Below are 27,338 nucleotides of genomic sequence, written 5' to 3'. Positions count from 1 at the left end.
TCAGTATGCAGTAGTGTTTATTTAGGCAGGATGGAGGATGTGTTAGACATTTGTTCATACAGTGGTCAGTGTAGTGTCGGTCTCCGGTGGGTGCGTACACGGCAAGGGCAAATACGAGGCCGTTCTGGTTTACGTCATAGCTTGGGTCGATAAGCAGCAAAGGCTTTTTAAAAGCCCAGGGTAAGGAAAAGCTGTAAGGCTTGGGTTGCGTGATCATATCAGGCTAGTTGAGGTTTTATAGCAGGAACATCTGAGTACGTTTGCCGACTAATCACGACCAAGCGTTTGGGAATGGCTTTGACAAAACGTTGCTACATATTTTATGTACCTTCAGTACATTTTGCATTCGGTGTGGATGAAAGGACTTACCAAGAACTATTAACCAATAAGAAATATGAATAAATAGGGGGTGATATGATCCACTTTTAGAAGTCACTTCATTCTAATTCTAAGTCTCTGATATTGAAATCAGTAGTCCATCATGTTGGTTAACTTTGAATCCCAGGCTGAGCTCACAAATACAGAAGGTGCACGACAGTAAGTAAACCTAACTAATGTAAGGACACGTATCAGTGCACCCTCAGTGCCAGTCCTAAGCCCGGATAAATATAAAGCCTCGCCTGCGGACGAAGGATCCAATGCGTGATCCTCAATACGGGAGCAGCGGAAAGGAATCGTTCATTAATTCATTCAGTCAATCATATTGCACATCAATAACAAACCTAAATTAAAAGGGTGTAAAAACGAAAGGAAATAAATAAAAAAAGGCCTAAAAATCCATAAGGAAAAAGGAAAGTTACCCCGGCACTAGTGTGATGGAAGTAAAAGTTCAGGATTGTTTTTTTTTTTTTTTAATCTTTCAGTCTCTAAATGCACATCCGTCTCACCCCACATTCACAGCAGAATTTGGCCCATTCCACTGGGTACTTGGTCCCACACTCGTGGCAGAACTTGGTCCCCTGGGTCGAGTAATCCACCTCGTTCTCATTTTTCGTCTCGTTTCTGTGAGGACAATAAAGAAAACGGGAGAAAAGATTAATTTAGAAGAGTTTATTCTGAGCGGCATTGAGAAAAAAAAGAGCAGCAGTTTCACTGCATACAGAAGCAGATGTCCAAAACTGACCATCTTGACCCGAAGATTCTGTTGTAACGCTAATTAGAATGAAGCAATCTGAACCAAAAAAATAGACTACACTATATTACCAAAAGTATTCACTCACCCATCCAAATCATTGCATTCAGGTGTTCCAATCACTTCCATGGCCACAGGTGTATAAAACCAAGCACCTAGGCGTGCAGACTGCTTCTACAAACATTTGTGAAAGAATGGTGTGAATTCCAGTGTGGTGTCGTGACAGGATGCCACCTGTGCAACAAGTCCAGTCGTGAAATTTCCTCACTACTAAATATTCCAGTCAACCATCAGTGGTATTATAACAAAGTGGAAGCGATCGGGAACGACAGCAACTCAGCCACGAAGTGGTAGCCACGTAAAATGACAGAGCGGGCTCAGCGGATCCTGAGGCGCATAGTGCGCAGAGGTCGCCGACTTTCTGCAGAATCGATCGCTACAGACCTCCAAACTTCATGTGGCCTTCAGATTAGCTCAAGAACGGTGTGTAGAGAGCTTCATGGAATGGGTTTCCATGGCCGAGCAGGTGCATCCAAGCCTCACATCACCGAGCGCAATGCAAAGGGTCGGATGCGGTGGTGTAAACGCCGCCACTGGACTCTAGAGCGGTGGAGACGTGTTCTCTGGAGTGACGGATCACGCTTCTGCGTCTGGCGATCCGATGGACGAGTCTGGGTTTGGCGGTTGCCAGGAGAACGGTACTTAACTGACATCGTTGAGTGGGGATTATAGTGTGGGGTTGTTTTTCAGGAGTCGGGCTCGGGTCCTTAGTTCCAGTGAAAGGAACTCTTAATGCTTCAGCACACCCGGAGATTTTGGACAATTTCATGCTCCCAACTTTGTGGGAACAGTTTGGGGATGGCCCCTTCCTGTTCGAACATGACTGCGCACCAGTGCACAAAGCAAGGTCCTTAAAGACACGGGTGATAGAGTTGCACTGACACTGGTATGAGCATATTAGATGCAGCAGTGTTGTTAGGACAGCGTAGCCCTACAGATGTCCAGTGCGGCCATACCAACCACCTTATAGGCTGTGTGGCAAACAGACTCAAATCTAATGAAAAGTCAATCTCACCTCTGCATCATCATGAGATGCTGCGTTCGACTCACACCCAGCAGACATGAATAAATTCTGAACAATAAAGACCCGAAAATCCACTGCACTAGCTAAAGTTCAACAAGACACACACACAACTAAAAAACACCAGTAATACACATCAGTTCAGGTTTGCATACTGCACACACGTTAAACTTTTAAAACCATCACACAGACTAACACACATAACAGCTACGGTCACGCCTCCACAATTCCATGTTTGTTTTGCTAGTAGCGTCTCCCAGCAACAAGAACGTCCTAGCATGTGTTTTCCTGAAAGCTCGGGGTTCTTTTCAGTCCAAGTTACGAGCAAGAAAAAACTGCCTGAACTGAGGGGGAAGCAAGAAACACGTGTGCATTTTAATATGAGAAGAAATTCACCATGCATATAATTAATAATTACATCAGCAATAACATTAAAACCACCTCCTTGTTTCTACACTCACTGTTCATTTTATCAGCTCCACTTACCATATAGGAGCACTTTGTAGTTCTACAATTACTGACTGTAGTCCATCTGTTTCTCTGCATGCTTTGTTACCCCCCTCTTATGCTGTTCTTCAATGGTCAGAACCCCCCACAGGACCACTACAGAGCAGGTATTATTTAGGTGGTGGATCATTCTCAGCACTGCAGTGACACTGACATGGTGGTGGTGTGTTGGTGTGTTAGTGTGTTGTGCTGGTATGAGTAGATCAGACACAGCAGCGCTGCTGGAGTTTTTAAATACCGTGTCCACTCACTGTCAACTCACACCTAGTCAGTCCACCTTGTAGATGTGAAGTCAGAGTCGATCGCTCATCTATTGCTGCTGTTTGAGTTGGTCATCTTCTAGACCTTCATCAATGGTCACAGGACGCTGTTCATGGGGCGCTGTTGGCTGGATATTTTGGTTGGTGGACTATTCTCAGTCCAGCAGTGTCAGTGAGGTGTTTAAAAACTCAATCAGCATTAATGTGTCTGATCCACTCATACCAGCACAACACGCACTAACACACCACCACCATGTCAGTGTCACTGCAGTGCTGAGAATGATCCACCACCTAAATAATACCTGCTCTGTGGTGGTCCTGTGGGGGTCCTGACCATTAAAGAACAGGGAGAAAGCAGGTTAAAGAAAGTATGTAGAGAAACAGATGGACTACAGTCAGTAATTGTAGAACTACAAAGTGTTCCTAAATGGTAAGTGGAGCTGATAAAAAACCTTTTAACCCACAGGCGCAGGCGCCTCTGTCTGTTAATGAGGGTCCTTGCACAGCATTTGAAGACCCCACCCACATAGTCCGGGCATCCCGCCCTAGCAGACACAGTAGCCAATAAAAGTATGCTGCAGGCACTGCCAATTATGCCCGCTAGATTCGAACCGAGGAGTTCAGAATCTCTGTGCTGGCTTGCTAGCAGAATATTCCACTCTACTTTGCACTAGTGTAATACGTTAATTTCCTTAATGGAGTCAATAAAGTCTTAACGCTTATCTTATCAGATGGATAATTCAAAAGACTAATGCCTAGTTCATACTACACGATTTTTTGCCCTGATTTTCGCTCGCCAACTGGTCGCCGCTAGATGTGGCAGCTCGGGAGCAACTCGGCGTTCGCTCGGGGATCGAAACTCGGCTCTCGGTCGCTTTGTGTGAACTGTTCAACGACTCGATCCGAGCGGCTCGCATGCTAGATGTCTGGATCAGTCGGCCGACTGGCAGAGAGTGCGGTGTCGAACTACAGCCAATGAGAATGCAAGATACAGGTTTTGACGCGAGACAGGGGCATAATATAGTTTCTATCAGAATACATCGGCATACACTCAAGTTTTACAGTATTTGCAACCTTATCGTCCATGCCAAACCATAACAGACCACTGAAGTCGTGTCGTCATTTTGTAGTCCACGCCATGTTGTTATGCCCATATTTGGTAACCCGGGTCTAAGGGAAATTTTGATGGGGAAAAATGAATGGAGATTTCGAAAATTGCCTCTCTCGCATCCTGTAGTCATAAAAAATTTTCCAAAGCTGTTACGTTTTGTTTTATGGAGATTCTTCTGTCTATTATCACTGGATCCTCTGAATTATGAAGTTGTTAAAGAGTCAAAATATGCCTATTGCTACATGTAAGCTAATGCTACTGCGCACTGAATTGACGTCACTAGACTGGAAGCCTCTTAAATAACCGCACGGAGATGACCTGCACTGAGGCTACACTGCTCAACATGACCTGACTGAAAGTGGTTTTCACCTCTTTTAATACTTTTGTAATCATCCTTGAAAAAGAGGGACAAACCACAAAGCGATACGACCACCGTAGTACGCCTTGCTTTGGTGTAGTTCAGTGACGTCTAATTAATGCGCAGTAGCGTTAGCTTTCGTGTAGCATTATTAGTATTACGACCCTTTAACAACCTCGTAATTCAGAGGATCCAGTGATGTACAGGAGGGTAATGTACATAGGACAAAACGTACAGGGTTCTGAACATGTTTATTCAGCACAGGATGCGTTAGAGCCGATTTTTTGAAAACCCCGTTCATTTTTGCCAAAGGAAATCGGGCTCAGACCCGCGTCTCCAAATATGGGCATAACGAGGACTACAGAACGACGCACGACTTCAGTGGTCTATACCCACGCTGCATTGCAAAAAATATTCATTAACCTCCAACTCACTACAGAACAGACTGGTCGTGTTGCCAAATCCACTCATTCATTTATTTTTCCTCTTTTCTTTTACGCTGCACATCAGAGCACAAACAACTCTGATCGTTCAATTATTGCTGACGTGCATTTTTGATTTTATTAAACCCCTCGAGTTTGTTTTTGTGACAAAATGTAGTTTGGGAGACCAGATAGACAGACCTGGTGACCCCCTATAGCCGATCAGTCGTGTAGTGTAAAACCACGACTTAAAAGACTCCTGAGTGCAAGAGATCCAGTTGTGTAGTGTGAACTGTACCGTGTGAACTTGGCATAAGAGTCCAGAGGCTTTGCATGATGAAACAGAGAAAGTATTCACATCCAATTCCAATACCCATGTAGCATTTCATTCCAGAATCAGACCTGCTGTAGGTACTCAGTGCTTGTGTAAGGATGTTTAGTGTGTTCGTCATCCGAGCTATGTGTGGTGAAACACTACACTGTAACCAAAGGTACCTTGAGTTATAGTTGTCAGCGTTGTACATCTTCTTCTTATTCGCTCCATACGCCGTGTTTTTCAGCGAGCTGGGGGCGACCACGCCTCTAGGTTTCGAGGTGACTCTAACCGAGAAAAAATGAAACGAGAATTATGGAAAAAGCACGTCCTCATCGTTGGCTGTTTTGAACGGGCCTTACCCAGAGGGAGGACTGGTAAGTCCCGTGGAGTTAGCTCGTGATGAGAGACCGGTCGTCATGTTCCTCGCTGCGCCTGCGGAACCTTTGCTTGGGATTCCTGATGGGAAAGAAAACAAACATTACTAAAATGTACAGTGCTTTGCCCGGTTTCCAGCCCGTCTAAGGTCGTAATTGAGAGCATGAAATCATGTTGGGTCAATGTCATTACACAAGGAAATAAAAGCATGTGGAATTGTATATTTGTGTGGGCTGAGTAAATAGACAAAAGTGCCCGGATACCCAACACCAAACAGGCTTCAGTTTTATGGTTACGGCTTTAATTTTCCATTTAGCCACAAGGGCAGCTCTAATGCTGGGTATTATACAACAGTTAGTTCCGACCTTATAATCTGATTGGTTGAGAAGCGTTCTAACCACACCACTAGCCTTTTCACACCACAACTGTATTACTCCGCTGACGCGTTGCCAGTAACGACAAGCTTCATGCACACAAACGCGCACGCAGGCGATACAGACTTCTTTCCCGATCGCATTTTAAATCCATTATCTGATATACAATCTAGCGCACTGTGTAGGGAACATAAATCAATTGTCTAATATATTGTCTTGTGCACTATGTAGGGAACATAAATCCGTGATTTGATACACAATGTAGTGCACAGTGTAGGGAACATAAATCAATTGTCTAATATATTGTCTTGTGCACTATGTAGGGAACATAAATCCATGATTTGATACACAATGTAGTGCACTGTGTAGGGAACATAAATCAATTGTCTAATATATTGTCTTGTGCACTATGTAGGGAACATAAATCCATGATTTGATACACAATGTAGTGCACTGTGTAGGGAACATAAATCAATTGTCTAATATATTGTCTTGTGCACTATGTAGGGAACATAAATCCATGATTTGATACACAATGTAGTGCACTGTGTAGGGAACATAAATCAATTGTCTAATATATTGTCTTGTGCACTATGTAGGGAACATAAATCCATGATTTGATACACAATGTAGTGCACTGTGTAGGGAACATAAATCAATTGTCTAATATATTGTCTTGTGCACTATGTAGGGAACATAAATCCATGATTTGATACACAATGTAGTGCACTGTGTAGGGAACATAAATCAATTGTCTAATATATTGTCTTGTGCACTATGTAGGGAACATAAATCCATGATTTGATACACAATGTAGTGCACTGTGTAGGGAACATAAATCAATTGTCTAATATATTGTCTTGTGCACTATGTAGGGAACATAAATCCATGATTTGATACACAATGTAGTGCACTGTGTAGGGAACATAAATCAATTGTCTAATATATTGTCTTGTGCACTATGTAGGGAACATAAATCCATGATTTGATACACAATGTAGTGCACTGTGTAGGGAACATAAATCAATTGTCTAATATATTGTCTTGTGCACTATGTAGGGAACATAAATCCATGATTTGATACACAGTGTAGTGCACTGTGTAGGGAACATAAATCAATTGTCTAATATATTGTCTTGTGCACTATGTAGGGAACATAAATCCATGATTTGATACACAATGTAGTGCACTGTGTAGGGAACATAAATCAATTGTCTAATATATTGTCTTGTGCACTATGTAGGGAACATAAATCCATGATTTGATACACAATGTAGTGCACTGTGTAGGGAACATAAATCAATTGTCTAATATATTGTCTTGTGCACTATGTAGGGAACATAAATCCATGATTTGATACACAATGTAGTGCACTGTGTAGGGAACATAAATCAATTGTCTAATATATTGTCTTGTGCACTATGTAGGGAACATAAATCCATGATTTGATACACAATGTAGTGCACTGTGTAGGGAACATAAATCAATTGTCTAATATATTGTCTTGTGCACTATGTAGGGAACATAAATCCATGATTTGATACACAATGTAGTGCACTGTGTAGGGAACATAAATCAATTGTCTAATATATTGTCTTGTGCACTATGTAGGGAACATAAATCCATGATTTGATACACAATGTAGTGCACTGTGTAGGGAACATAAATCAATTGTCTAATATATTGTCTTGTGCACTATGTAGGGAACATAAATCCATGATTTGATACACAATGTAGTGCACTGTGTAGGGAACATAAATCAATTGTCTAATATATTGTCTTGTGCACTATGTAGGGAACATAAATCCATGATTTGATACACAGTGTAGTGCACTGTGTAGGGAACATAAATCAATTGTCTAATATATTGTCTTGTGCACTATGTAGGGAACATAAATCCATGATTTGATACACAATGTAGTGCACTGTGTAGGGAACATAAATCAATTGTCTAATATATTGTCTTGTGCACTATGTAGGGAACATAAATCCATGATTTGATACACAATGTAGTGCACTGTGTAGGGAACATAAATCAATTGTCTAATATATTGTCTTGTGCACTATGTAGGGAACATAAATCCATGATTTGATACACAATGTAGTGCACTGTGTAGGGAACATAAATCAATTGTCTAATATATTGTCTTGTGCACTATGTAGGGAACATAAATCCATGATTTGATACACAATGTAGTGCACTGTGTAGGGAACATAAATCAATTGTCTAATATATTGTCTTGTGCACTATGTAGGGAACATAAATCCATGATTTGATACACAATGTAGTGCACTGTGTAGGGAACATAAATCAATTGTCTAATATATTGTCTTGTGCACTATGTAGGGAACATAAATCCATGATTTGATACACAATGTAGTGCACTGTGTAGGGAACATAAATCAATTGTCTAATATATTGTCTTGTGCACTATGTAGGGAACATAAATCCATGATTTGATACACAATGTAGTGCACTGTGTAGGGAACATAAATCAATTGTCTAATATATTGTCTTGTGCACTATGTAGGGAACATAAATCCATGATTTGATACACAGTGTAGTGCACTGTGTAGGGAACATAAATCAATTGTCTAATATATTGTCTTGTGCACTATGTAGGGAACATAAATCCATGATTTGATACACAATGTAGTGCACTGTGTAGGGAACATAAATCAATTGTCTAATATATTGTCTTGTGCACTATGTAGGGAACATAAATCCATGATTTGATACACAATGTAGTGCACTGTGTAGGGAACATAAATCAATTGTCTAATATATTGTCTTGTGCACTATGTAGGGAACATAAATCCATGATTTGATACACAATGTAGTGCACTGTGTAGGGAACATAAATCAATTGTCTAATATATTGTCTTGTGCACTATGTAGGGAACATAAATCCATGATTTGATACACAATGTAGTGCACTGTGTAGGGAACATAAATCAATTGTCTAATATATTGTCTTGTGCACTATGTAGGGAACATAAATCCATGATTTGATACACAATGTAGTGCACTGTGTAGGGAACATAAATCAATTGTCTAATATATTGTCTTGTGCACTATGTAGGGAACATAAATCCATGATTTGATACACAATGTAGTGCACTGTGTAGGGAACATAAATCAATTGTCTAATATATTGTCTTGTGCACTATGTAGGGAACATAAATCCATGATTTGATACACAATGTAGTGCACTGTGTAGGGAACATAAATCAATTGTCTAATATATTGTCTTGTGCACTATGTAGGGAACATAAATCCATGATTTGATACACAGTGTAGTGCACTGTGTAGGGAACATAAATCAATTGTCTAATATATTGTCTTGTGCACTATGTAGGGAACATAAATCCATGATTTGATACACAATGTAGTGCACTGTGTAGGGAACATAAATCAATTGTCTAATATATTGTCTTGTGCACTATGTAGGGAACATAAATCCATGATTTGATACACAATGTAGTGCACTGTGTAGGGAACATAAATCAATTGTCTAATATATTGTCTTGTGCACTATGTAGGGAACATAAATCCATGATTTGATACACAATGTAGTGCACTGTGTAGGGAACATAAATCAATTGTCTAATATATTGTCTTGTGCACTATGTAGGGAACATAAATCCGTGATCTGATACACAATCTAGTGCACTATGTAGGGAACATTAATGTGTTTGTAACGCGAACAGTTAGCTTAATAGCCCAGTTAGCAGCTCCTAAGAGTTCTGTTATCACCCATAATCCTTTGGTGTGTGCAAGAGGTTTTTTTATTTATTTTTCCCTTCGGAGGTTCTTGCCTTCTTCTTCTTGTTGTTCTTACCTCCCTGAAATGAGTTTTTGCAACTTGGAATGTCTGCTTTGTAGTGTTAAACTTTATATTCGTCGTGGAACTACTTTTTGGCGGAAGGTATTGTCAATATTAAAGCATATTTATTATGAAATTCAGGGCTTCTTTGATTTATTTTCTTTATTTATTTTGTAAAAACTGTTGTATAAAAGCAATAGAACACTTGAGGTCGTGTGTTATCGCGAATAACATCACTCCCTCTCGTGTTCTATTGCTTAAATAAAGGCTTGGCATGCAGTCAGTGTTTCAATTCAACCCAAAGCTTTTGTAAAGAGCAAAAGTCAGGGTCAAACTACGACTTTATGAAGGTCACTTTGTTCACTGGGACATTTCCCAGAAGAGACAAAGTGCTACAAAGTTTGAGACACAATTCCCTCACTGTACGCTCCAGCATAAGACTTCCACATATTATTTATTTATTTATTTATTAGCATGTTTTACACACTTGGGTTACATTCATGACAGGGCAGGTAGTTACTGGTCACACAAGGTTTATCAGTTAAAATTTTTAATGTCAAACACAGTCATGGGCTGCGTCCGAAATCGCGTACTTAAACAGTACGTACTACAGTATGTTCGAGGCAGTGCACACTGCTCAGTACGCTCGTTCAGTACGCAAGTGTGCGGTATGCACGCAACCTCGTACGTACTACGTCCGCCATCGTACCGACGTCACGTGACGCATGACGTCTCATTGCCACAGTTATAACAGTTTTAAAATATACAAAATGAATTATGACTGGACCATATAAGGACCATATGACATTACTCGGGGTCTTGTTCGCTTACGAACGCCTTTCCAGTTGAATTATGGGATAGATTGTCGGACCGAAGTGTGCTGTGTTTGCATACTCAATAATGTCTGCCCATGCAGTAGGTCATCCGGGTACTTTTCGCATACTGTTTAATGAATACAACGTATCCGAACACTACCCGCTCTCACGTATAGTTCAGTATGGAAGTACGCGATTTCGGACGCAGCCATGGACAATTTTGTATCTCCAATTTACCCCACTTGCATGTCTTTGGACTGTGGGAGGAAACCGGAGCTCCCGGAGGAAACCCAGGCAGACACAGGGAGAACATACAAACTCCTCACAGAAAGGACCCGGACTGCCCCGCCTGGGGATCAAAGCCAGGACCTTCTTCCTGTGAGGAGACACAGAGCCACCGTGCCACCCTCTACATAGTAAATCTAAAAGGATCAGCTCGAAACATCAAATACAACTACAGGACGTTATGCATCTGGCATTATGCATACGGACGGGTATGGTAGGTACCTTCCTAAAGTGCCACTGTAATGAGAATTGAACGCCTAACGAGGTAGAGCTGACTAATGTGTCGGTTCCACTTAACTGACAGTCACCTGCGCCTCCATGCCCCATCTGCCAGCCTTACTTGTGAAGGCAGAGGGACGCAATTCTGTATGCTATCGGTTTCCAACAGCTGACACTCAACACGCACTAATAACTGAGCTACAAATCAGTCCACAACAATGCGAGGAAAAATTTGTCCCAGCTTTTCAATAGGCGCAAGGCACACAGTAACACCCTGGACAGGGCGCCAGTCCATCGCAGGGCAGACACACATACACACACCCATATAGGGCAATTCAGTGTCTCCAATTAACCTGACTGCGTGTTTTTGGACTGTGGGAGGAAACCGGAGCTCTCTGAGGAAACCCACGCAGACACGGGGAGAACATGCAAACTCCACACAGAAAGGACCCGGAACGCCCCGCCTGGGGATTGAACCCGGGACCTTCTTGCTGTGAGGTGATAGTGCTACCCACCGAGCCACCGTGCCTAATACCTAATACCAAACTGTATTTTGGTATTTTGTAAATTTAAAAAAACAAAACAATGTAATGCATGCAAAAAAAAGTTGGGACAGAGGCAAAATATGCCTAAGGTTATGCAAGTACCACTGTATACAAGTTCCATGATTATCATTTAAACTGGTAACAGATGAGGTCACTAAGATTGAGTATAAAAGGAGAATCCACTAAAGAATTAGTCTTTGCAAGCAGGGATGGGTTGTGGTTCACCACCTTGGGCCAAATTTCGTGAGAGAAATGTCAGTCGGTTTAAAGACGTTTCTCGGGACAAGATTGCAAATAATTAAGGTGTTTTACCATCTACAGTTCATGAATCATGAAAAGATTCAGGGGGTCAGGGTAAATCTCGGTTCATAAAGAATGTGAATGACCATCCACCCCACCATCCAACAGTGGTACTGTTTAAGAACTTTGGGAGTACTTTGGAACACCATTGTCACTTAACACAGTCCGCCGCTGCACCAATGAAATCAATTCTTTTTCAATAAATCAATAAGTTTTCGGCCAGTCAGACTGGGGACGGCTTTGAGTACGATATTGATGCTATGTTGGAATAGTCCATACCTGTTCCTCCACCCTGTCCGTAGGATGGACGCTGAGGTAGGCGTGAGGAGGTCGCAGAAGACACTGGAGATGCTGAAGATACGGGATTCGCCTTCTTTACTGCAGAAGGTTTGTACTGCAGACAAAGATCACAACTCGTTGGTCCACATGTTTATCTGTTCATTGTGGATACTTTTATCCAGTAAAAGGTTAAAATATTAAAATTTTGAACATTTTGGGCCTGTTGGAGGATAACCTCTCAAATAGGTCAGGTCAGTGGCACCACCAGCAAGGTCAGTGGCACCACCAGCAAGGTCAGGTCAGTGGCACCACCAGCAAGGTCAGGTCAGTGGCACCACCAGCATGGTCAGGTCACCAGCAAGGTCAGGTCAGTGGCACCACCAGCAAGGTCAGGTCAGTGGCACCACCAGCAACGTCAGGTCAGTGGCACCACCAACAAGGTCAAATCAGTGGCACCACTAGCAAGGTCAGTGGCACCACCAGCAAGGTCAGGTAAGTGGCACCATCAGCAAGGTCAGGTCAGTGGCACCACCAGCAAGGTCAAATCAGTGGCACCACCAGCAAGGTCAGTGGCACCACCAGCAAGGTCAGTGGCATCACCAGCAAGGTCAGGTCAGTGGCACCACCAGCAAGGTCAAATCAGTGGCACCAAAAGCAAGGTCAGGTCAGTGGCACCACCAGCAAAGTCAGTGGCACCACCAGCAAGGTCAGGTCAGCGGCACCACCAGCAAGGTCAGCAGCACCACCAGCAAGGTCAGGTCAGTGGAACCACCAGCAAGGTCAGGTCAGCGGCACCACCAGCAAGGTCAAAATCAGTGGCACCACCAGCAAGGTCAGCGGCACCACTAGCAAGGTCAGTGGCATCACCAATTTGGGCGCAAAGGTGGTTTTGCCGCACATCATGCAACTTGCGACCTAAGGATGTAACAGAAGTCCCTTTCTTGCCACTACAACAGCGACGCCCACAATGCCTCGCCCACAAAAGCAACGTCTAGACGAGCCGCCACCATAAGTACAGTATACCTTTACCATGTTAAACCTCTCCCACTTTCTAGAATGATCTCTGGTTTTGGGCCTGGCTTCAAAATGGCTCCTTGTGGTGCCCATGAGGCGCAGCGGGATAATCCTAGAACGCCAGCACAGAGATTCTGAGCGCCCGGGTTCGAATCTCGACTCTGCTACTGAAGCTGCAGCGGACAAACTGAGCTCCAGTCTGCTGGGTGGGAAAGACCGGATTAAAGGGTGAGGTTGCCAAGTGCGCCTGTACAGAAAGTGAAGGAGCGCAAAGCCGACCCCATGAGCACGTCCACCGAAGTATGGGTGGATAAGAAGGGATTGGTGGACTGCGCACACATCGAAAGGAAGTGTGTGCCAGGCGAAAATACACCCTTCCTTGGACCTGTCAGGGTCCCCAGCAGTGGATTGGCTATGCTAAATAAGAAGTGGCCCCTTGGCAGTCCTGTCATGTGGTTAAAAAGAGCAGAACCAAACTGTTTTTAGATCTTTGAGCTCTTTCTGTGTAATGACCTGATCTCTGCGGAATTTGGTCTGCGCCGCCTCTCGTCGTGCCGCCTCGATAGTACTCACTTGCGTCCTGGCTGGAGTCTTGGCCTTGTCGCTTCCAGGGAATTTGCTCTTGTTGGAGATACGGGCCGCCTGCTCCTTACAAAACTTGATGTGGCGATCCGCCGCGTTCTCGCTGAAGCGTCTCTGACAACACGGGCACTGGATGTAATCTAAAACGAGCAGACCACATGAAATGGTGACGCAACACCGGTTATTTTTGTGCTTGTTACTTTGCATCAAAGAGAATTCTACCTGGATCATAGGACGGAGGCGGTGGAGGGGGGAGAGGACCGCCGTCTTTCATTACTTGGGTTAGACCTTTCGCGGCCCGGATGGTGGAGATGAATTCCTCATGCTTCCGCCGCCAGCTGGAGGCTTTCTTGGGTGGTTCAGGCTATTTGGGAAAGAATATGTAGCATAAGCATATTGTTTCTACACTCACTGTCCATTTTATCAGCTCCACTTACCATATAGGAGCACTTTGTAGTTCTACAATTACTGACTGTAGTCTGACTGTTTCTCTACATACTGTTTTCACCCTGTTCTTCAATGGTCAGGACCCCCACAGGGCCACCACAGAGCAGGTATTATTTAGGTGGTGGATCATTCTCGACACTGCGGTGACACTGACATGGTGGTGGTGTGTTAGTGTGTGTTGTGCTGGTATGAGTGGATCAGACACAGCAGCGCTCCTGGAGTTTTTAAAATACCGTGTCCACTCACTGTCCACTCTATTAGACACTCCTACCTAGTCGGTCCAACTTGTAGATGTAAAGTCAGAGACGACCGCTTATCTATTGCTGCTGTTTGGGTCGGTCATCTTCTAGACCTTCATCAGTGGTCACAGGACACTGGTTGGTGGACTATTCTCAGTCCAGCAGGGACAGTGAGGTGTTTAAGAACTCAATCAGCATTGCTGGGTCTGATCCACTCATACCAGCACAACACACACTAACACACCACCACCATGTCAGTGTCACTGCAGTGCTGAGAATGATCCACCACCTAAATAATACCTGCTCTGTGGGGGTCCTGACCTTTGAAGAACAGCATGAAAGGGGGCTAACAAAGCATGCAGAAAAACAGATAAACTACAGTCAGTAATTGTAGAACTATAAAGTGCTGTATATGTGTGCGCAGTCCCCCAATCCCCTCTGATGAACCCATACTTCGGTAGATTTGTGCGAGCTCGGCTTCTCGTACGGAGAGCCACGCCCCGATCTCTGCACCCTGGGCAACCAAGGTTCTTACACAGTATTGATAACCCCACCCCTTAGTCCGGTCTTTCCCACCCAGCAGACTGGAAGCCAATTTCGTCTGCAGTCATTAGCCAATTGTGCCTGCTAGGGGGCGCACAGAATCTCGGCGCTATGTGTTCTAACAGATTATCACGTTGTGCCAGCTGGGCGCCCCACATAAGACCCCAGTTTAAGTGCTAAGATGTTAACACCTACAATACGCTCAGTGAATCAGTCACTGACTTCTATGGCTGGACTCCACCTTATCAAATCGTTTGTGAATATAATGAACCTCAGATTGGGACAGTGGTAGCCTAGTGGGTAAAGATTTGGGCTATCGATTGAAAGGCTGAGAGTTTGGATCCCGGCTCATCCATGCAGACACTGTTCGAACCTTGAGCAAGGCTGTTAACCCCAGCTTCTATCACATTTAATATACACCGATCAGCCATAACATTAAAACCACCTACTTGTTTCTACACTCAGTCCATTTTATCAGCACTTTGTAGTTCTACAATTACTGACTGTGGTCCATCTGTTTCTCTGCATGCTTTGTTAGCCCCCTTTCATGCTGTTCTTCAATGGTCAGGACTCTCCTAGGACCACTACAGAGCAGGTATTATTTAGGTGGTGGATCATTCTCAGCACTGCAGTGACACTGACATGGTGGTTGTGTGTTAGTGTGTGTTGCGCTGGTATGGGTGGATCAGACAGATCAAAGTTTTTAAACACCTCACTGTCCCTGCTGGACTGAGGATAGTCCACCAACTAAAAACATCCAGCCAACAGTGCCCCGTGGGCAGCGTCCTGTGCCCACTGATGGTCTCGAACACGACCAACTCAAACAGCAGCAATAGATGAGCGATCGTCTCTGACTTTACATCTACAAGGTAGGAGTGTTTAACAGAGTGGACAGTGAGTGGACACGTTATTTAAAAACTCCAGCACAACACACACTAACACCATGTCAGTGTCACTGCAGTGCTGAGAATGATCCAAAACCTAAACAATACCTGCTCTGTGTTGGTCCTGTGGGGGTCCTGACCATTGAAGAACAGGGCAAAAGCAGGTTAAAAAAAGTATATAGAGAAACAGATGGATTACAGTCAGTAATTGTAGAACTATTGTAGACAGTGAGTGTACTGTAGAAACAAGGAGGTGGTTTTAATGTTATGGCTGATCGGTGTGTATATGTATGACAAATAAAGGCGTTCTATTTAAATACTTCAAGTCAGAAAGAAATTGGACCATTCCGACTGTTATCTATGCAAAAGTTCACAAGTCAGCAATGATTTTTTAGATGATGGTAATGAAATGTTGGCCTTTTACCAATACAAATACAGTCTAATGTTTTTTGTCCTAACATCTGTTCAATTTTAAACCCTCCAGCCTCGCAACATCACATCATAAGTAACAAGTTGGAGCAACGACGCGTCTCGCCTCAAGAAACAGAACTGGCAACATAAACAGGCTAGACTTTCAAAGCGTCTCTTAGGCAACGATCTATGGAGCTACAAACTACAAAGTTGTGGTGAAAAAAAAAAAATTAAGTGGTGTTGATGTTAGAGAGCAATGACATTGTTAAAAAGAGCCAGAGGCCCTTATATTCAAGGCAAGAAACCCTTCTTATATTTTGATATCATTTAATAATCCTCGTCAAGTGATGGTTTGAATCTCAGCGGTGCTATTCGCCAGCCAGGTGTCTACACAGACATCTCAGAAGAGGTTAACCGAAGCCCTGCAATCAATAAGTGCCCTGGCTGACAAATACCGAAGGCGCATGGTGATGCGTGAGCCATTGGGGGGGGGACACGTCGGTGCACCCCTAGTGCCCTTGGTCCCGAATAAATCAAGAGGGTCGCATCAGGTCTCATCAAGCATTATAGGAGACGACTCCAAGCTTTTATCTTAGCAAAGACTGTCTGCACAAAGTACTTAAAAAGGGGGTGCCAGGTATATTTTTTAATAATAAGATTCAAATGGGAGCAGGTTCGAATCTCAGCAATGCTCTTGGCCAGCCAGGTGTCTACACAGACATGTCTCAGAAGGGGTTAACCGAAGCCCTGCGATTAATGAGTGCCCTGTCAAAGGTATTCCTGCCTGGACAGTGCCTGAGTTCTGGGGGTTCGAATCCTAAACTGAGCTGACAAATACCGTGATGCGTGAGCCATTGGGGGGAAACGTCAGTGCACCCTTAGAGCCCTTGGTCCCGCATCAGGTGCTCTAGTCTTATCAAGCATTATAGGAGACGACTCCAAGCTTTTATCTTAGCAAAGATTGGCTGCACAAAGTACTTAATAAAGGGGTGCCAGGTATATTTTTAATAATAAGATTCAAATGGGTACGCTCAGGTGGCGCAGCGGTACAGTACGCTAGCTCACCAGAGTTGGGTTTCTAGATGCATCGTATCGAAACTCAGCTCTGCCTTTCCGACTGGGTTGGGCGGCAGTACGAACAACGTTTGGCTGTTGTTCAGGGGCTTAGGGGTAGAGTCGGAGCATAGGTCCTCATAACTGGTGCGACTGCGGCCCCTGCCGGTTGACTGACGGCGCCTGCACAGGGCTGAGAAATAACACTGAGGGGGGTGTGACCCTCCGTGCGCAGTGTCTCTCGGTGTATGAACTCGGCTCGTGCAGGTGAAAAATGCAGGCTGTACTGATTGCGTGCCGGAGGGGGCACAAGTCAGTTGAGTGGCGTCCTCAGTGGTCGAATCAGTATAGGGGGCACGCATTCAGGGTAACTGGACACAATTAGAATGGGGATAAAAGTTTGGGGATAAAAGCTGGGGAAAAAAATAGATAATAAAAAAAAAAAAAAAAAGATTCAAATGGGTGCAGGTTCGAATCTCAGCGGTGCTCTTGGCTAGCCAGGTGTCTACACAAGTGTCCTGCCTGGACAGTGCCAGTTCTGGAGGTTCGAATCCTAAGCTGAGCTGACATATACCGAAGGCGCATGGTGATGCGTGAGCCATTAGGGGGCCACGTCGGTGAACATTCAGTGCCGGTCCTGGATCAATAAAGAAAATATTTTGTTTCTGTCCACATCACCTAATACTGTTTAATGTTTTTTTTTTTTCCCTAACCCTCCAGCCTTGCAACTGATCAGATGATAACAAGTTGGAGCAATGGTGCATCTCGCCTCAAGAGGCCCTTATATTCATGGCAGGAAACCCTTCTTATAATTTAATATCATTCAATAATCCTTGTCATGTGTTGGTTCGAATCTCAGAGTTGCTCTTAGCCATCTAGGTGTCTACACAGACGTGTCTTAGAAGGGGTTAACCGAAGCCTTGCGATAAATAAGTGCCCTGTCCAAGGTATTCCTGCCTTGTCCTGTCTGGACAGTGCCCGAGTTGCTGAGCTGACATATACCAAAGGCGCATGGTGATGCGTGAGCCATTGGGGGGGCACGTCGGTGAACATTCAGTGCCGATCCAGGATAAATGAAGAACATATTTTGTTTTTGTCCACATCATGGAACCCTATTAGCAACCAGTGTTAATTTTGACAGCAAATTTTGATTTAGTTTTAGTCATAGTCTTTTGACTAAAATGTCATTTAGTTTTAGTCATAATTTAGTCATCTTAATTGTTTTAGTTTTAGTCGACTAATTATTATAAGAATATAGTCGACTAAATCTACAGTCGATTCAGTCGACTAAAATATAAAGGGTGTAAAATGTAAATGCTTTGTCATCAGTTCCCAAGTCATTATATACACTTTTTAATCAGTTATGGAATATTATTAATGTTTGAATGTGCAATACACACAAAAACAGATTGAACTTATTTCAAACAACATCTTTATTTACATGACCTTGCTTATTGAGCATAACAATAACAAAATATTAATGACAAGTAGGCCTGCTCTGCCTGAAAAAAATATATGCATTGTTCATAACAAATTGCATATTACATTCTTTATAAAACTGGGTACCATAAAAGCAGCAGTGCCGTTATGTTGCCATTATGTTGCCATTATACTGCCAGCGGTGCCAGATGTCGTTCCAGATTTGTTGTGTTTTTACCCGAGATCGTCGCCCCACATGGTTTACACATCGTCTTGTTTTTCATGACGTCAAATGATAAATGTGTCCATATATCGGCTCTCCTCTTTCTCCCTGTTGACATTGTGGAGTTAACCTGGTTCCATGAGTAAAGCCAGTTCACAGGCTAGTCTGGTCTTCCCGGGTTTAGATCAAATCTGTGCAAGTGTGCTCTTACCGCGGTACTGCAAAAGAGATTAGTACTGATTGGATGGCTACCCGGCTTGTCCCGCCTCTCCACATACGCTAAAGTAGTTATCCGCTTGTTAAGTCGTGACGTGTCGACCTTATGAAACGTCACATCCGGGTCCAAGTTGGCTGAGACCCCTCGTATTTTCAATATACCACAGTGCTGTGTCCGAGTCGGAAAAAAACTACCCAACTGTCTTTCTACCGCTTTTCTTGCAATTAGATATCATGAAGTAATATTTTTGTTCATAATTTAATGTAAACTGTCAAATTGTATATTCATTACACGTGTTTCAAGCTGTTTTTAATTTACATGTGATATCCTGGATTTTTTATTTTTATAAGCTATAAGCTATACTGATTAAAAGTAAAACCAAAGAGTCAGAAATGTCAGTTTTCATGTAATGAATTAAAAATATGACCGCTTACCTCTTGATGAGTTGACATGAAATTAAATAATGACATGAACTAGTGTACTGCACATCTTGTCTATATTTATATATATATATACAGTGTATCACAAAAGTGAGTACACCCCTCACATTTCTGCAGATATTTAAGTATATCTTTTCATGGGACAACACTGACAAAATGACACTTTGACACAATGAAAAGTAGTCTGTGTGCAGCTTATATAACAGTGTAAATTTATTCTTCCCTCAAAATAACTCAATATACAGCCATTAATGTCTAAACCACCGGCAACAAAAGTGAGTACACCCCTTAGTGAAAGTTCCTAAAGTGTCAATATTTTGTGTGGCCACCATTATTTCCCAGAACTGCCTTAACTCTCCTGGGCATGGAGTTTACCAGAGCTTCACAGGTTGCCACTGGAATGCTTTTCCACTCCTCCATGACGACATCACGGAGCTGGCGGATATTCAAGACTTTGCGCTCCTCCACCTTCCGCTTGAGGATGCCCCAAAGATGTTCTATTGGGTTTAGGTCTGGAGACATGCTTGGCCAGTCCATCACCTTTACCCTCAGCCTCTTCAATAAAGCAGTGGTCGTCTTAGAGGTGTGTTTGGGGTCATTATCATGCTGGAACACTGCCCTGCGACCCAGTTTCCGGAGGGAGGGGATCATGCTCTGCTTCAGTATTTCACAGTACATATTGGAGTTCATGTGTCCCTCAATGAAATGTAACTCCCCAACACCTGCTGCACTCATGCAGCCCCAGACCATGGCATTCCCACCACTATGCTTGACTGTAGGCATGACACACTTATCTTTGTACTCCTCACCTGATTGCCGCCACACATGCTTGAGACCATCTGAACCAAACAAATTAATCTTGGTCTCATCAGACCATAGGACATGGTTCCAGTAATCCATGTCCTTTGTTGCCATGTCTTCAGCAAACTGTTTGCGGGCTTTCTTGTGTAGAGACTTCAGAAGAGGCTTCCTTCTGGGGTGACAGCCATGCAGACCAATTTGATGTAGTGTGCGGCGTATGGTCTGAGCACTGACAGGCTGACCCCCCACCTTTTCAATCTCTGCAGCAATGCTGACAGCACTCCTGCGCCTATCTTTCAAAGACAGCAGTTGGATGTGACGCTGAGCACGTGCACTCAGCTTCTTTGGACGACCAACACGAGGTCTGTTCTGAGTGGACCCTGCTCTTTTAAAACGCTGGATTATCTTGGCCACTGTGCTGCAGCTCAGTTTCAGGGTGTTGGCAATCTTCTTGTAGCCTTGGCCATCTTCATGTAGCGCAACAATTTGTCTTTTAAGATCCTCAGAGAGTTCTTTGCCATGAGGTGCCATGTTGGAACTTTCAGTGACCAGTATGAGAGTGTGAGAGCTGTACTACACACCTGCTCCCTATGCACACCTGAGACCTAGTAACACTAACAAATCACATGACATTTTGGAGGGAAAATGACAAGCAGTGCTCAATTTGGACATTTAGGGGTGTAGTCTCTTAGGGGTGTACTCACTTTGGTTGCCGGTGGTTTAGACATTAATGGCTGTATATTGAGTTATTTTGAGGGAAGAATAAATTTACACTGTTATATAAGCTGCACACAGGATACTTTTCATTGTGTCAAAGTGTCATTTTGTCAGTGTTGTCCCATTAAAAGATATACTTAAATATCTGCAGAAATGTGAGGGGTGTACTCACTTTTGTGATACACTGTATATATATATATATATATATATATATATATATATATATATATATATATATATATATATATATATATATATATATATATATATATATATATATATATATACAAGACCTTTTCTCGTCCAGATCGCTATTGAGAAGGACTAGAAGTTTATGACTCGTGTTTGTAAACCCAATTTCCAATGACAGCGACACAGAGTTCCAGAAGTTTTCCACAAACATTATTTATTTTAACTTTCTTCTTAAATTGGCTTATCCATTAATCCAAGTTTCTTATAAAAACAAAATAAAAACTCAATATGTTCGCAATTGGCGTATAACAAACAAAACTACGGTAAAAAATCTATTGCTCCGCGTCCTCTTTCTTTCCGTATATTTTATATATATTTTCCGTATATAGAGCCAATACAATTCTGCCCTCTTAAGGGCTAACCAAAGAGGACTAATGAATAACAGCATACATTGATTACCAGGAAAAATTATCAATAGTTAAAATACCAAGTCTCCACTTCAAATAAGTATTATTTAACCAAACAGGAAATATTTATGACAATAAACATAGAAAATTACAATTAGTGCAATATTGCTTTTACAATATATATAAAAAGGTTCAGCCTTATCTTATCTTATCATATCATAGTTGTTTGCGTATGGACCCGGAAATGGTCCGAACGTCACGTGTGACGTCAGACTTAACAAGCCCATGATTGGATCTCTTCCTAACTTGTCCCTACCTTCCACAAAACTAAATCAGTGATTGGATGTCGTCCCTGCCAAACATTTGTCTCGTTTTTATTCGTTGACGAAAGTGTCAATTCATTTCGTCATAGTTTTTATCCTTTTATGTAGTTTTTATTTAGTTATCGTCTCGTTTTTGTCATGAAAAAAAGGTTAACACTGTTAGCAACATAGATGAAAAAAACAGGCTAAAACTAATTCTTTGAACTAGAAAGATTATTGATACTAAGTAAAATCATGAGAGGGGGGAAAAAAAACTAAAAACTTACTTTATCAGAGGTGCTGGAGGAACCATGTAACTGAAATAGATGAAAAATGTTTTACAGTATTTAATAGCATGAATACTTTTTATTTACTAATATTGCATTTAAGTCGTCTATTGTAACTCTACCCCACCCCCCCCAACAATGCGTTTCCCATGACTTCAATACATGAAATTAAGTAAATGGAATGTGTACTGGGTTGTGAAAATGTGGATATAATAAAAGGGCTTTTGTGTCCAAGCTTTGTGATGTTCTGTGTTGAGGTTTTGTATTGTACAGGCCAAACCCAGGAGGCTTCTGTTCTTACCTTTGGTTTGAGAGGTTTTACAGTGGAGATGTCTGTGCCCTCGGCCCTCTGCCTGCTGGAGTCGAAGACCTTCCTTCTCTTTGCTGCGCTTTTCTGGCAGATGGGGATGTGTTTTTTCTACACGAGAACGAGAAACAGAAGAGTCTCTATCAACGTCACAGCGGTCTTACACACCGACAGGCCACTGTGGAGTGTTTAAACTTCCAAGTTTGAATCTCGGAGCCATCGAACTGGCCGGGCATTCACACGAACACAACTGATCGTGTATGAGGGAGGGTGGGTCGGACGGGGTGTATTCCTGCTTCTGCTGTTATATGTGATCTCCGGGACTGGTCCGGGCACCTGTGCAAGTGTCTGTGTGTGTGTGTGTGTGTGTGCAGGGGGGTTCACAGCTCTTTGTGAGAACCCAAAACTAGCAGGGGGTAATAAGCCGCCGCAGACTGGACACATGTCGGAGGGGGCGTGTAATGATCCGGTTGTCGGGAATTGGAAATGACTAGACTGGGAAATTCCTTAATTACTGTTTAAAATGAAAAGCGTATTGACAGACAGACGCTAAAGATGGCTTTCAAGGGCGCAACCCCCCAGTGTCGAGATTCTGAGCTCCTGGGTTCAGATCTCAAGTCTGCTACCGGTTGGCTGGGCGCCCTCTAGCTAACACAATTGGCTAATGCTGGCAGCAGACAAAATTGGCCACTAGTCCCATTAGTCTGGGTGGGAAAGACCCAAGGGATTGGTGGACTGTGCACTCTTTGGAGGGAGTGTGTGTCGGGTGAAAATACACCCTCTTTGGATGCCATCAGGGTCCCCAGCAGTGGATTGGCTAGGGAGAAAAGGGGGTAAATGCAAGTTGTCACTGTTAGGCCCCTGATCCTAGGCTGTTAACCCTACTGATCCTACATTTTCTGGAAGTGATGCCCACTATGCCCACTATTCTGGAAAGATATGAGTGTCACAGGTCCTGCAATGCAACATCCCCTCACCCCCCTCTGTATGCATCTTTTTATCTGATCGAAACAGCCTTGTTTCTACACTCACTGTCCATTTTATCAGCTCCACTTACCATATAGAAGCACTTTGTAGTTCTACAATTACTGACTGCAGTCCATCTGTTTCTCTACATACTTTTTTAGCCTGCTTTCACCCAGTTCTTCAATGGTCAGGACTCTCCCAGTCCATTCTCAGCACTGCAGTGACACTGACATGGTGGTGGTGTGTTAGTGTGTGTTGTACTGGTATGAGTGGATTAGACACAGCAGCGCTGCTGGAGTTTTTAAACACCATGTCCAGTCACTGTCCACTCTATTAGACACTCCTACCTAGTTGGACCACCTTGTAGACGTAAAGTCAGAGACGATCGCTCATCTATTGCTGCTGTTTGAGTCGGTCATCTTCTAGATCTTCATCAGTGGTCAGAGGATGCTGCCCACGGTGCGCTGTTGGCTGGATGTTTTTGGTTGGTGGACTATTCTCAGTCCAGCAGTGACAGTGAGGTGTTTAAAAACTCCAGCAGTGCTGCTGTGTCTGATGCACTCATACCAGCACAACACACACTAACACACCATGGCCATCTAATGGCTGATCAGTGTAGGTAATTTATTGAGACTTTGGCAGGCGGGTATTTATTTTTATTGGATGGCTTTCAGTTTTACATTTAATAGAAGATTTATTATCTACTTTTTACCAAGGGTGACACAAAAGGTGCTGATAATATGAGCTGATTATAATGAGAGAATAAAGCATGTTTGCTTTTCTCTTATCACTCATTACAGTGTTACAAAAACTACTGATCTGACAGATCAATATGAAAGCACTTTAGTTAGGTTTGTTTAAGACAGGGATTTGCCTTTCATCATCCGTGCTGTAACTTGTTTTGAGGAACTATGCAGTGTAGCTTTCGATTGTGGTTTCACCCCAAGGATACTTACCAGAACTCTTGAATAAAAACTTCTTCCACAGATTTTACAGGGCAGCAGCTCCTCGTTTACAGGCTCAGAATCTAAAAGAGGAAGACTGAGTGTAAATATAGGCAGTTCTGATGATCACAAACTGGATATTATGGCAACTACGAGGTAAAAACAAAACAGGACACACATTCGTGTAGGGAACTGACTTATGCCTGCATTGTGCTACCATCTGAACTGCCGCCTCGGGGCAGTGGGAAAGCCGTTTCAAATGGGTGAAGCCAATGCAGTGTCCCAAATTTCAGCCCACATCCACTGTGATAAGTTAGTAAAGATTTGTGAATGGGTGTGGGTGGCGCTTTCATTTCGCTGATCAGCTGCCAAAATCAGTCCATGCATAATGGCGTTTGGTATGGTACTGTCCCAATATGACACAACAGATAGCACAAAGTGTTGTTACTCAAAGTGTGTGATTTAGGACAGAGCCTTTGGTTTGAGAAGAGGCTGTAAAGTTGTCTCAAACAATGCTGAAGTCTGGCTGTATTTACTGATGTATTAAATCTTGTGCATTTCTGATTCATGACCAGCTCTAGGAACACTGCTGAGGTTCCAACTCAAGACCCTCTATACTGAGTGCGACTCTTCAGTGAGACTCCACCTCGGGCAGGTGAAAGCAAATGGCCTGCAACTGCAACAAAGGAGTTACAATCAGGGAGTTAAAAATGTGTAGATTGGGGGGGGGGGGGGGAGGGTTGTGTCAGGAAGGGCATCCGGCGTACAAAACTGTGCCAAATCAATAATGCGGATCATGATCCGCCGGCGACCCCTAACGGGAGCAGCCGAGGAAATAAAATAGATAGATTGGCGCAGACCTAAACTCCCTTCAGACTAAATTGAATAATAGGGAAAAAGCATTGTGTGGTGTTACTCTGAAAAGGCATATCAGCAAGGTAACACCATTATGTAAAATATGATGGTGGCAGCATCATGTTATGAGGATTTTTCTCAGGAGCTGAAACTGCCTAGCAGGTAAGAATTGATATAAACATTAATGGTAGTGGTTAATTACTATAGCCCACTACTACTGGGATCCAGGGTTCCTCAGACAGTGCTTTCGAGCAGTCAGGCTTCTACGTACAGGTATGATTGGGTATGACTTGCTTGGTCTGTATGGTCGAGGCCCCTCGATGGATTCGGTGCACTACGGCCAGAGATTTCTCAAACCTGACCAGGATAAAGCGGTGGTAAAGCATGAAAACGAAAAGGTACAGTAAAGTAAGATCCTGGATGTAAAACTGCACCCCTGTACCAGAAATCCTGAATTGTGTGTAAGTGAGTGAATGTTGTCCTGTGATGGATTGGTACTCTGCCCAAGGTGCATTACTGCATACACCAAGGTGGTACCAGGCCAAACACTAACACTAACCCTGATAAGTAAAAATAATAATATTAAAAGGTGGCAAGTTTATAGTCCATTTTATCCCATGTTGTGACGTTAATCTGTGTTTTAGTCCCTTGAAAATTTTGCAAGATTAAGTAAAACCGTGGCTGAATCCCAAATGTTCCCTTGACAAACACGTAGGACACTATACAGGGTGAAAAAGCCATTATTTTAAACCCTACGTAGTGCACTCTTAAAGGGAATGCGCAGTGGTTGTGACTGTTTCCTAGCCAAACTAGGAGGATGAGGCTTTATGATTTTTTCGTGACAAATGTCACTTTGCTATTTAAGTTAACTTTAACTCTAATTTTATCTGATAACATTAAAAAAAAAAAAAAAAAGTTGCGAAGTAATATAAACAAAACAATATAATTAGTTAAAAAATCTAGCTGGAAAGGACATTCACTTCAAACTTCAAACGTCAAGGATACAGCATAGCAAATCAATCTTCCAACTACAGACCGTTGCTGTATACCAAATCGCACAAGGTTACACCCAGACTGCACTAAATCTAATATAAAAGGCATTATTTTATACACTAAGTAGGGCACCTAAATAGGGACTGTTTAGTAATTTGAGATACAGCACTTAATTTGATAAAACGACGGGTTCGCTAGCTAAGGATAAAATAGCTAATATTGTTAACACTTATTATAATTAGACATTTTACAGAGCTATTCAAATGCACGTAAAGTACATGTAAATAAAATGCCATAACCAGTGAATTTCTTTATTTGTGTCCTTACCGTCATATTCCTCCATCTTTCTCTATAACGCTAGGCGCAGGAGATGCTGCTGTAGCAACAGAAATCAACCAGCCTCGCCTAACAGCCCCCCCAGCCAATATCAATGCACCTGATTGGTCAATCCCTCTCCTACTGGTCTTCCACGAGTATTCTGATGTCTGATTGGGCATTCCAGGACAGAGACGGGTGCAGCATTTATTATGAACGCCAGGTTGGGCGTGTGAGGCATACTAAAGGGACTGGAGTTCTCATCTTTTTGTGCACATAACTCATAACTCAGCATTAAAGTTCACTGTTTAGGCTTTCTAAAGTATTTTAGTAATACCATTAAAAATATTGAAATATTACTGATATTGTAATGCAATTACAGTTCTGTATTTATCCCTTAATCAAAGGGGTTCAGCCAAAATTAAAATGTCATTTTTTCCATTACCACAAAGTACTGTAGTTCATCAGCCAAGATAGATTAGTCTAGACTTTGCTGTTTTAGTTTTTTTCCCCTGCTCAAAATGAGAAAAGCTTACACAGGATAATCTGTACATTAAAATAATCTAATGTAATA

The 27,338-nt window shown here is 42.7% G+C and overlaps 1 protein-coding gene across 2 annotated transcripts; it reads right to left on the bottom strand.

Moving 5' to 3' along the window:
- zc2hc1a (zinc finger, C2HC-type containing 1A) lies at window positions 1-26,841 on the bottom strand. Of its 2 annotated transcripts, none has more exons than XM_062985490.1 (10): window positions 26,777-26,841; window positions 24,614-24,684; window positions 22,686-22,802; window positions 22,385-22,414; window positions 14,025-14,166; window positions 13,734-13,942; window positions 12,207-12,321; window positions 5,547-5,643; window positions 5,367-5,471; window positions 1-1,002 (listed from the first exon to the last, which is right to left on the bottom strand). In XM_062985490.1, exons 1-10 carry the CDS (start codon window positions 26,790-26,792, stop codon window positions 867-869), a joined length of 1,038 nt encoding a protein of 345 aa, XP_062841560.1. In that variant the 5' UTR covers window positions 26,793-26,841; the 3' UTR covers window positions 1-866. The 2 variants fall into 2 exon arrangements, with proteins under 2 accessions (XP_062841560.1, XP_062841561.1); XM_062985491.1 differs by having other exon boundaries at window positions 13,794-13,942; window positions 26,777-26,835.
- Between the last annotated feature and the right edge of the window lie 497 nt (window positions 26,842-27,338).

This window comes from Trichomycterus rosablanca, chromosome 23, assembly GCF_030014385.1.
Source record: "Trichomycterus rosablanca isolate fTriRos1 chromosome 23, fTriRos1.hap1, whole genome shotgun sequence".
NCBI classification, from domain to species: Eukaryota; Metazoa; Chordata; class Actinopteri; order Siluriformes; family Trichomycteridae; genus Trichomycterus; species Trichomycterus rosablanca.
This window is presented reverse-complemented; position numbering and strand designations above follow the sequence as displayed.

Bases quoted from the DNA above. Each gene is read 5' to 3' on its own strand.
- zc2hc1a (XM_062985490.1), bottom strand. The intron at 12,322-13,733 runs GTCATTACACAG...CTTTGTCTGCAG, and splicing joins CCAAATTCCGCAGAGATCAG to TACAAACCTTCTGCAGTAAA. The intron at 1,003-5,366 runs GTACCTTTGGTT...TTGTCCTCACAG, and splicing joins GCTGACAACTATAACTCAAG to AAACGAGACGAAAAATGAGA.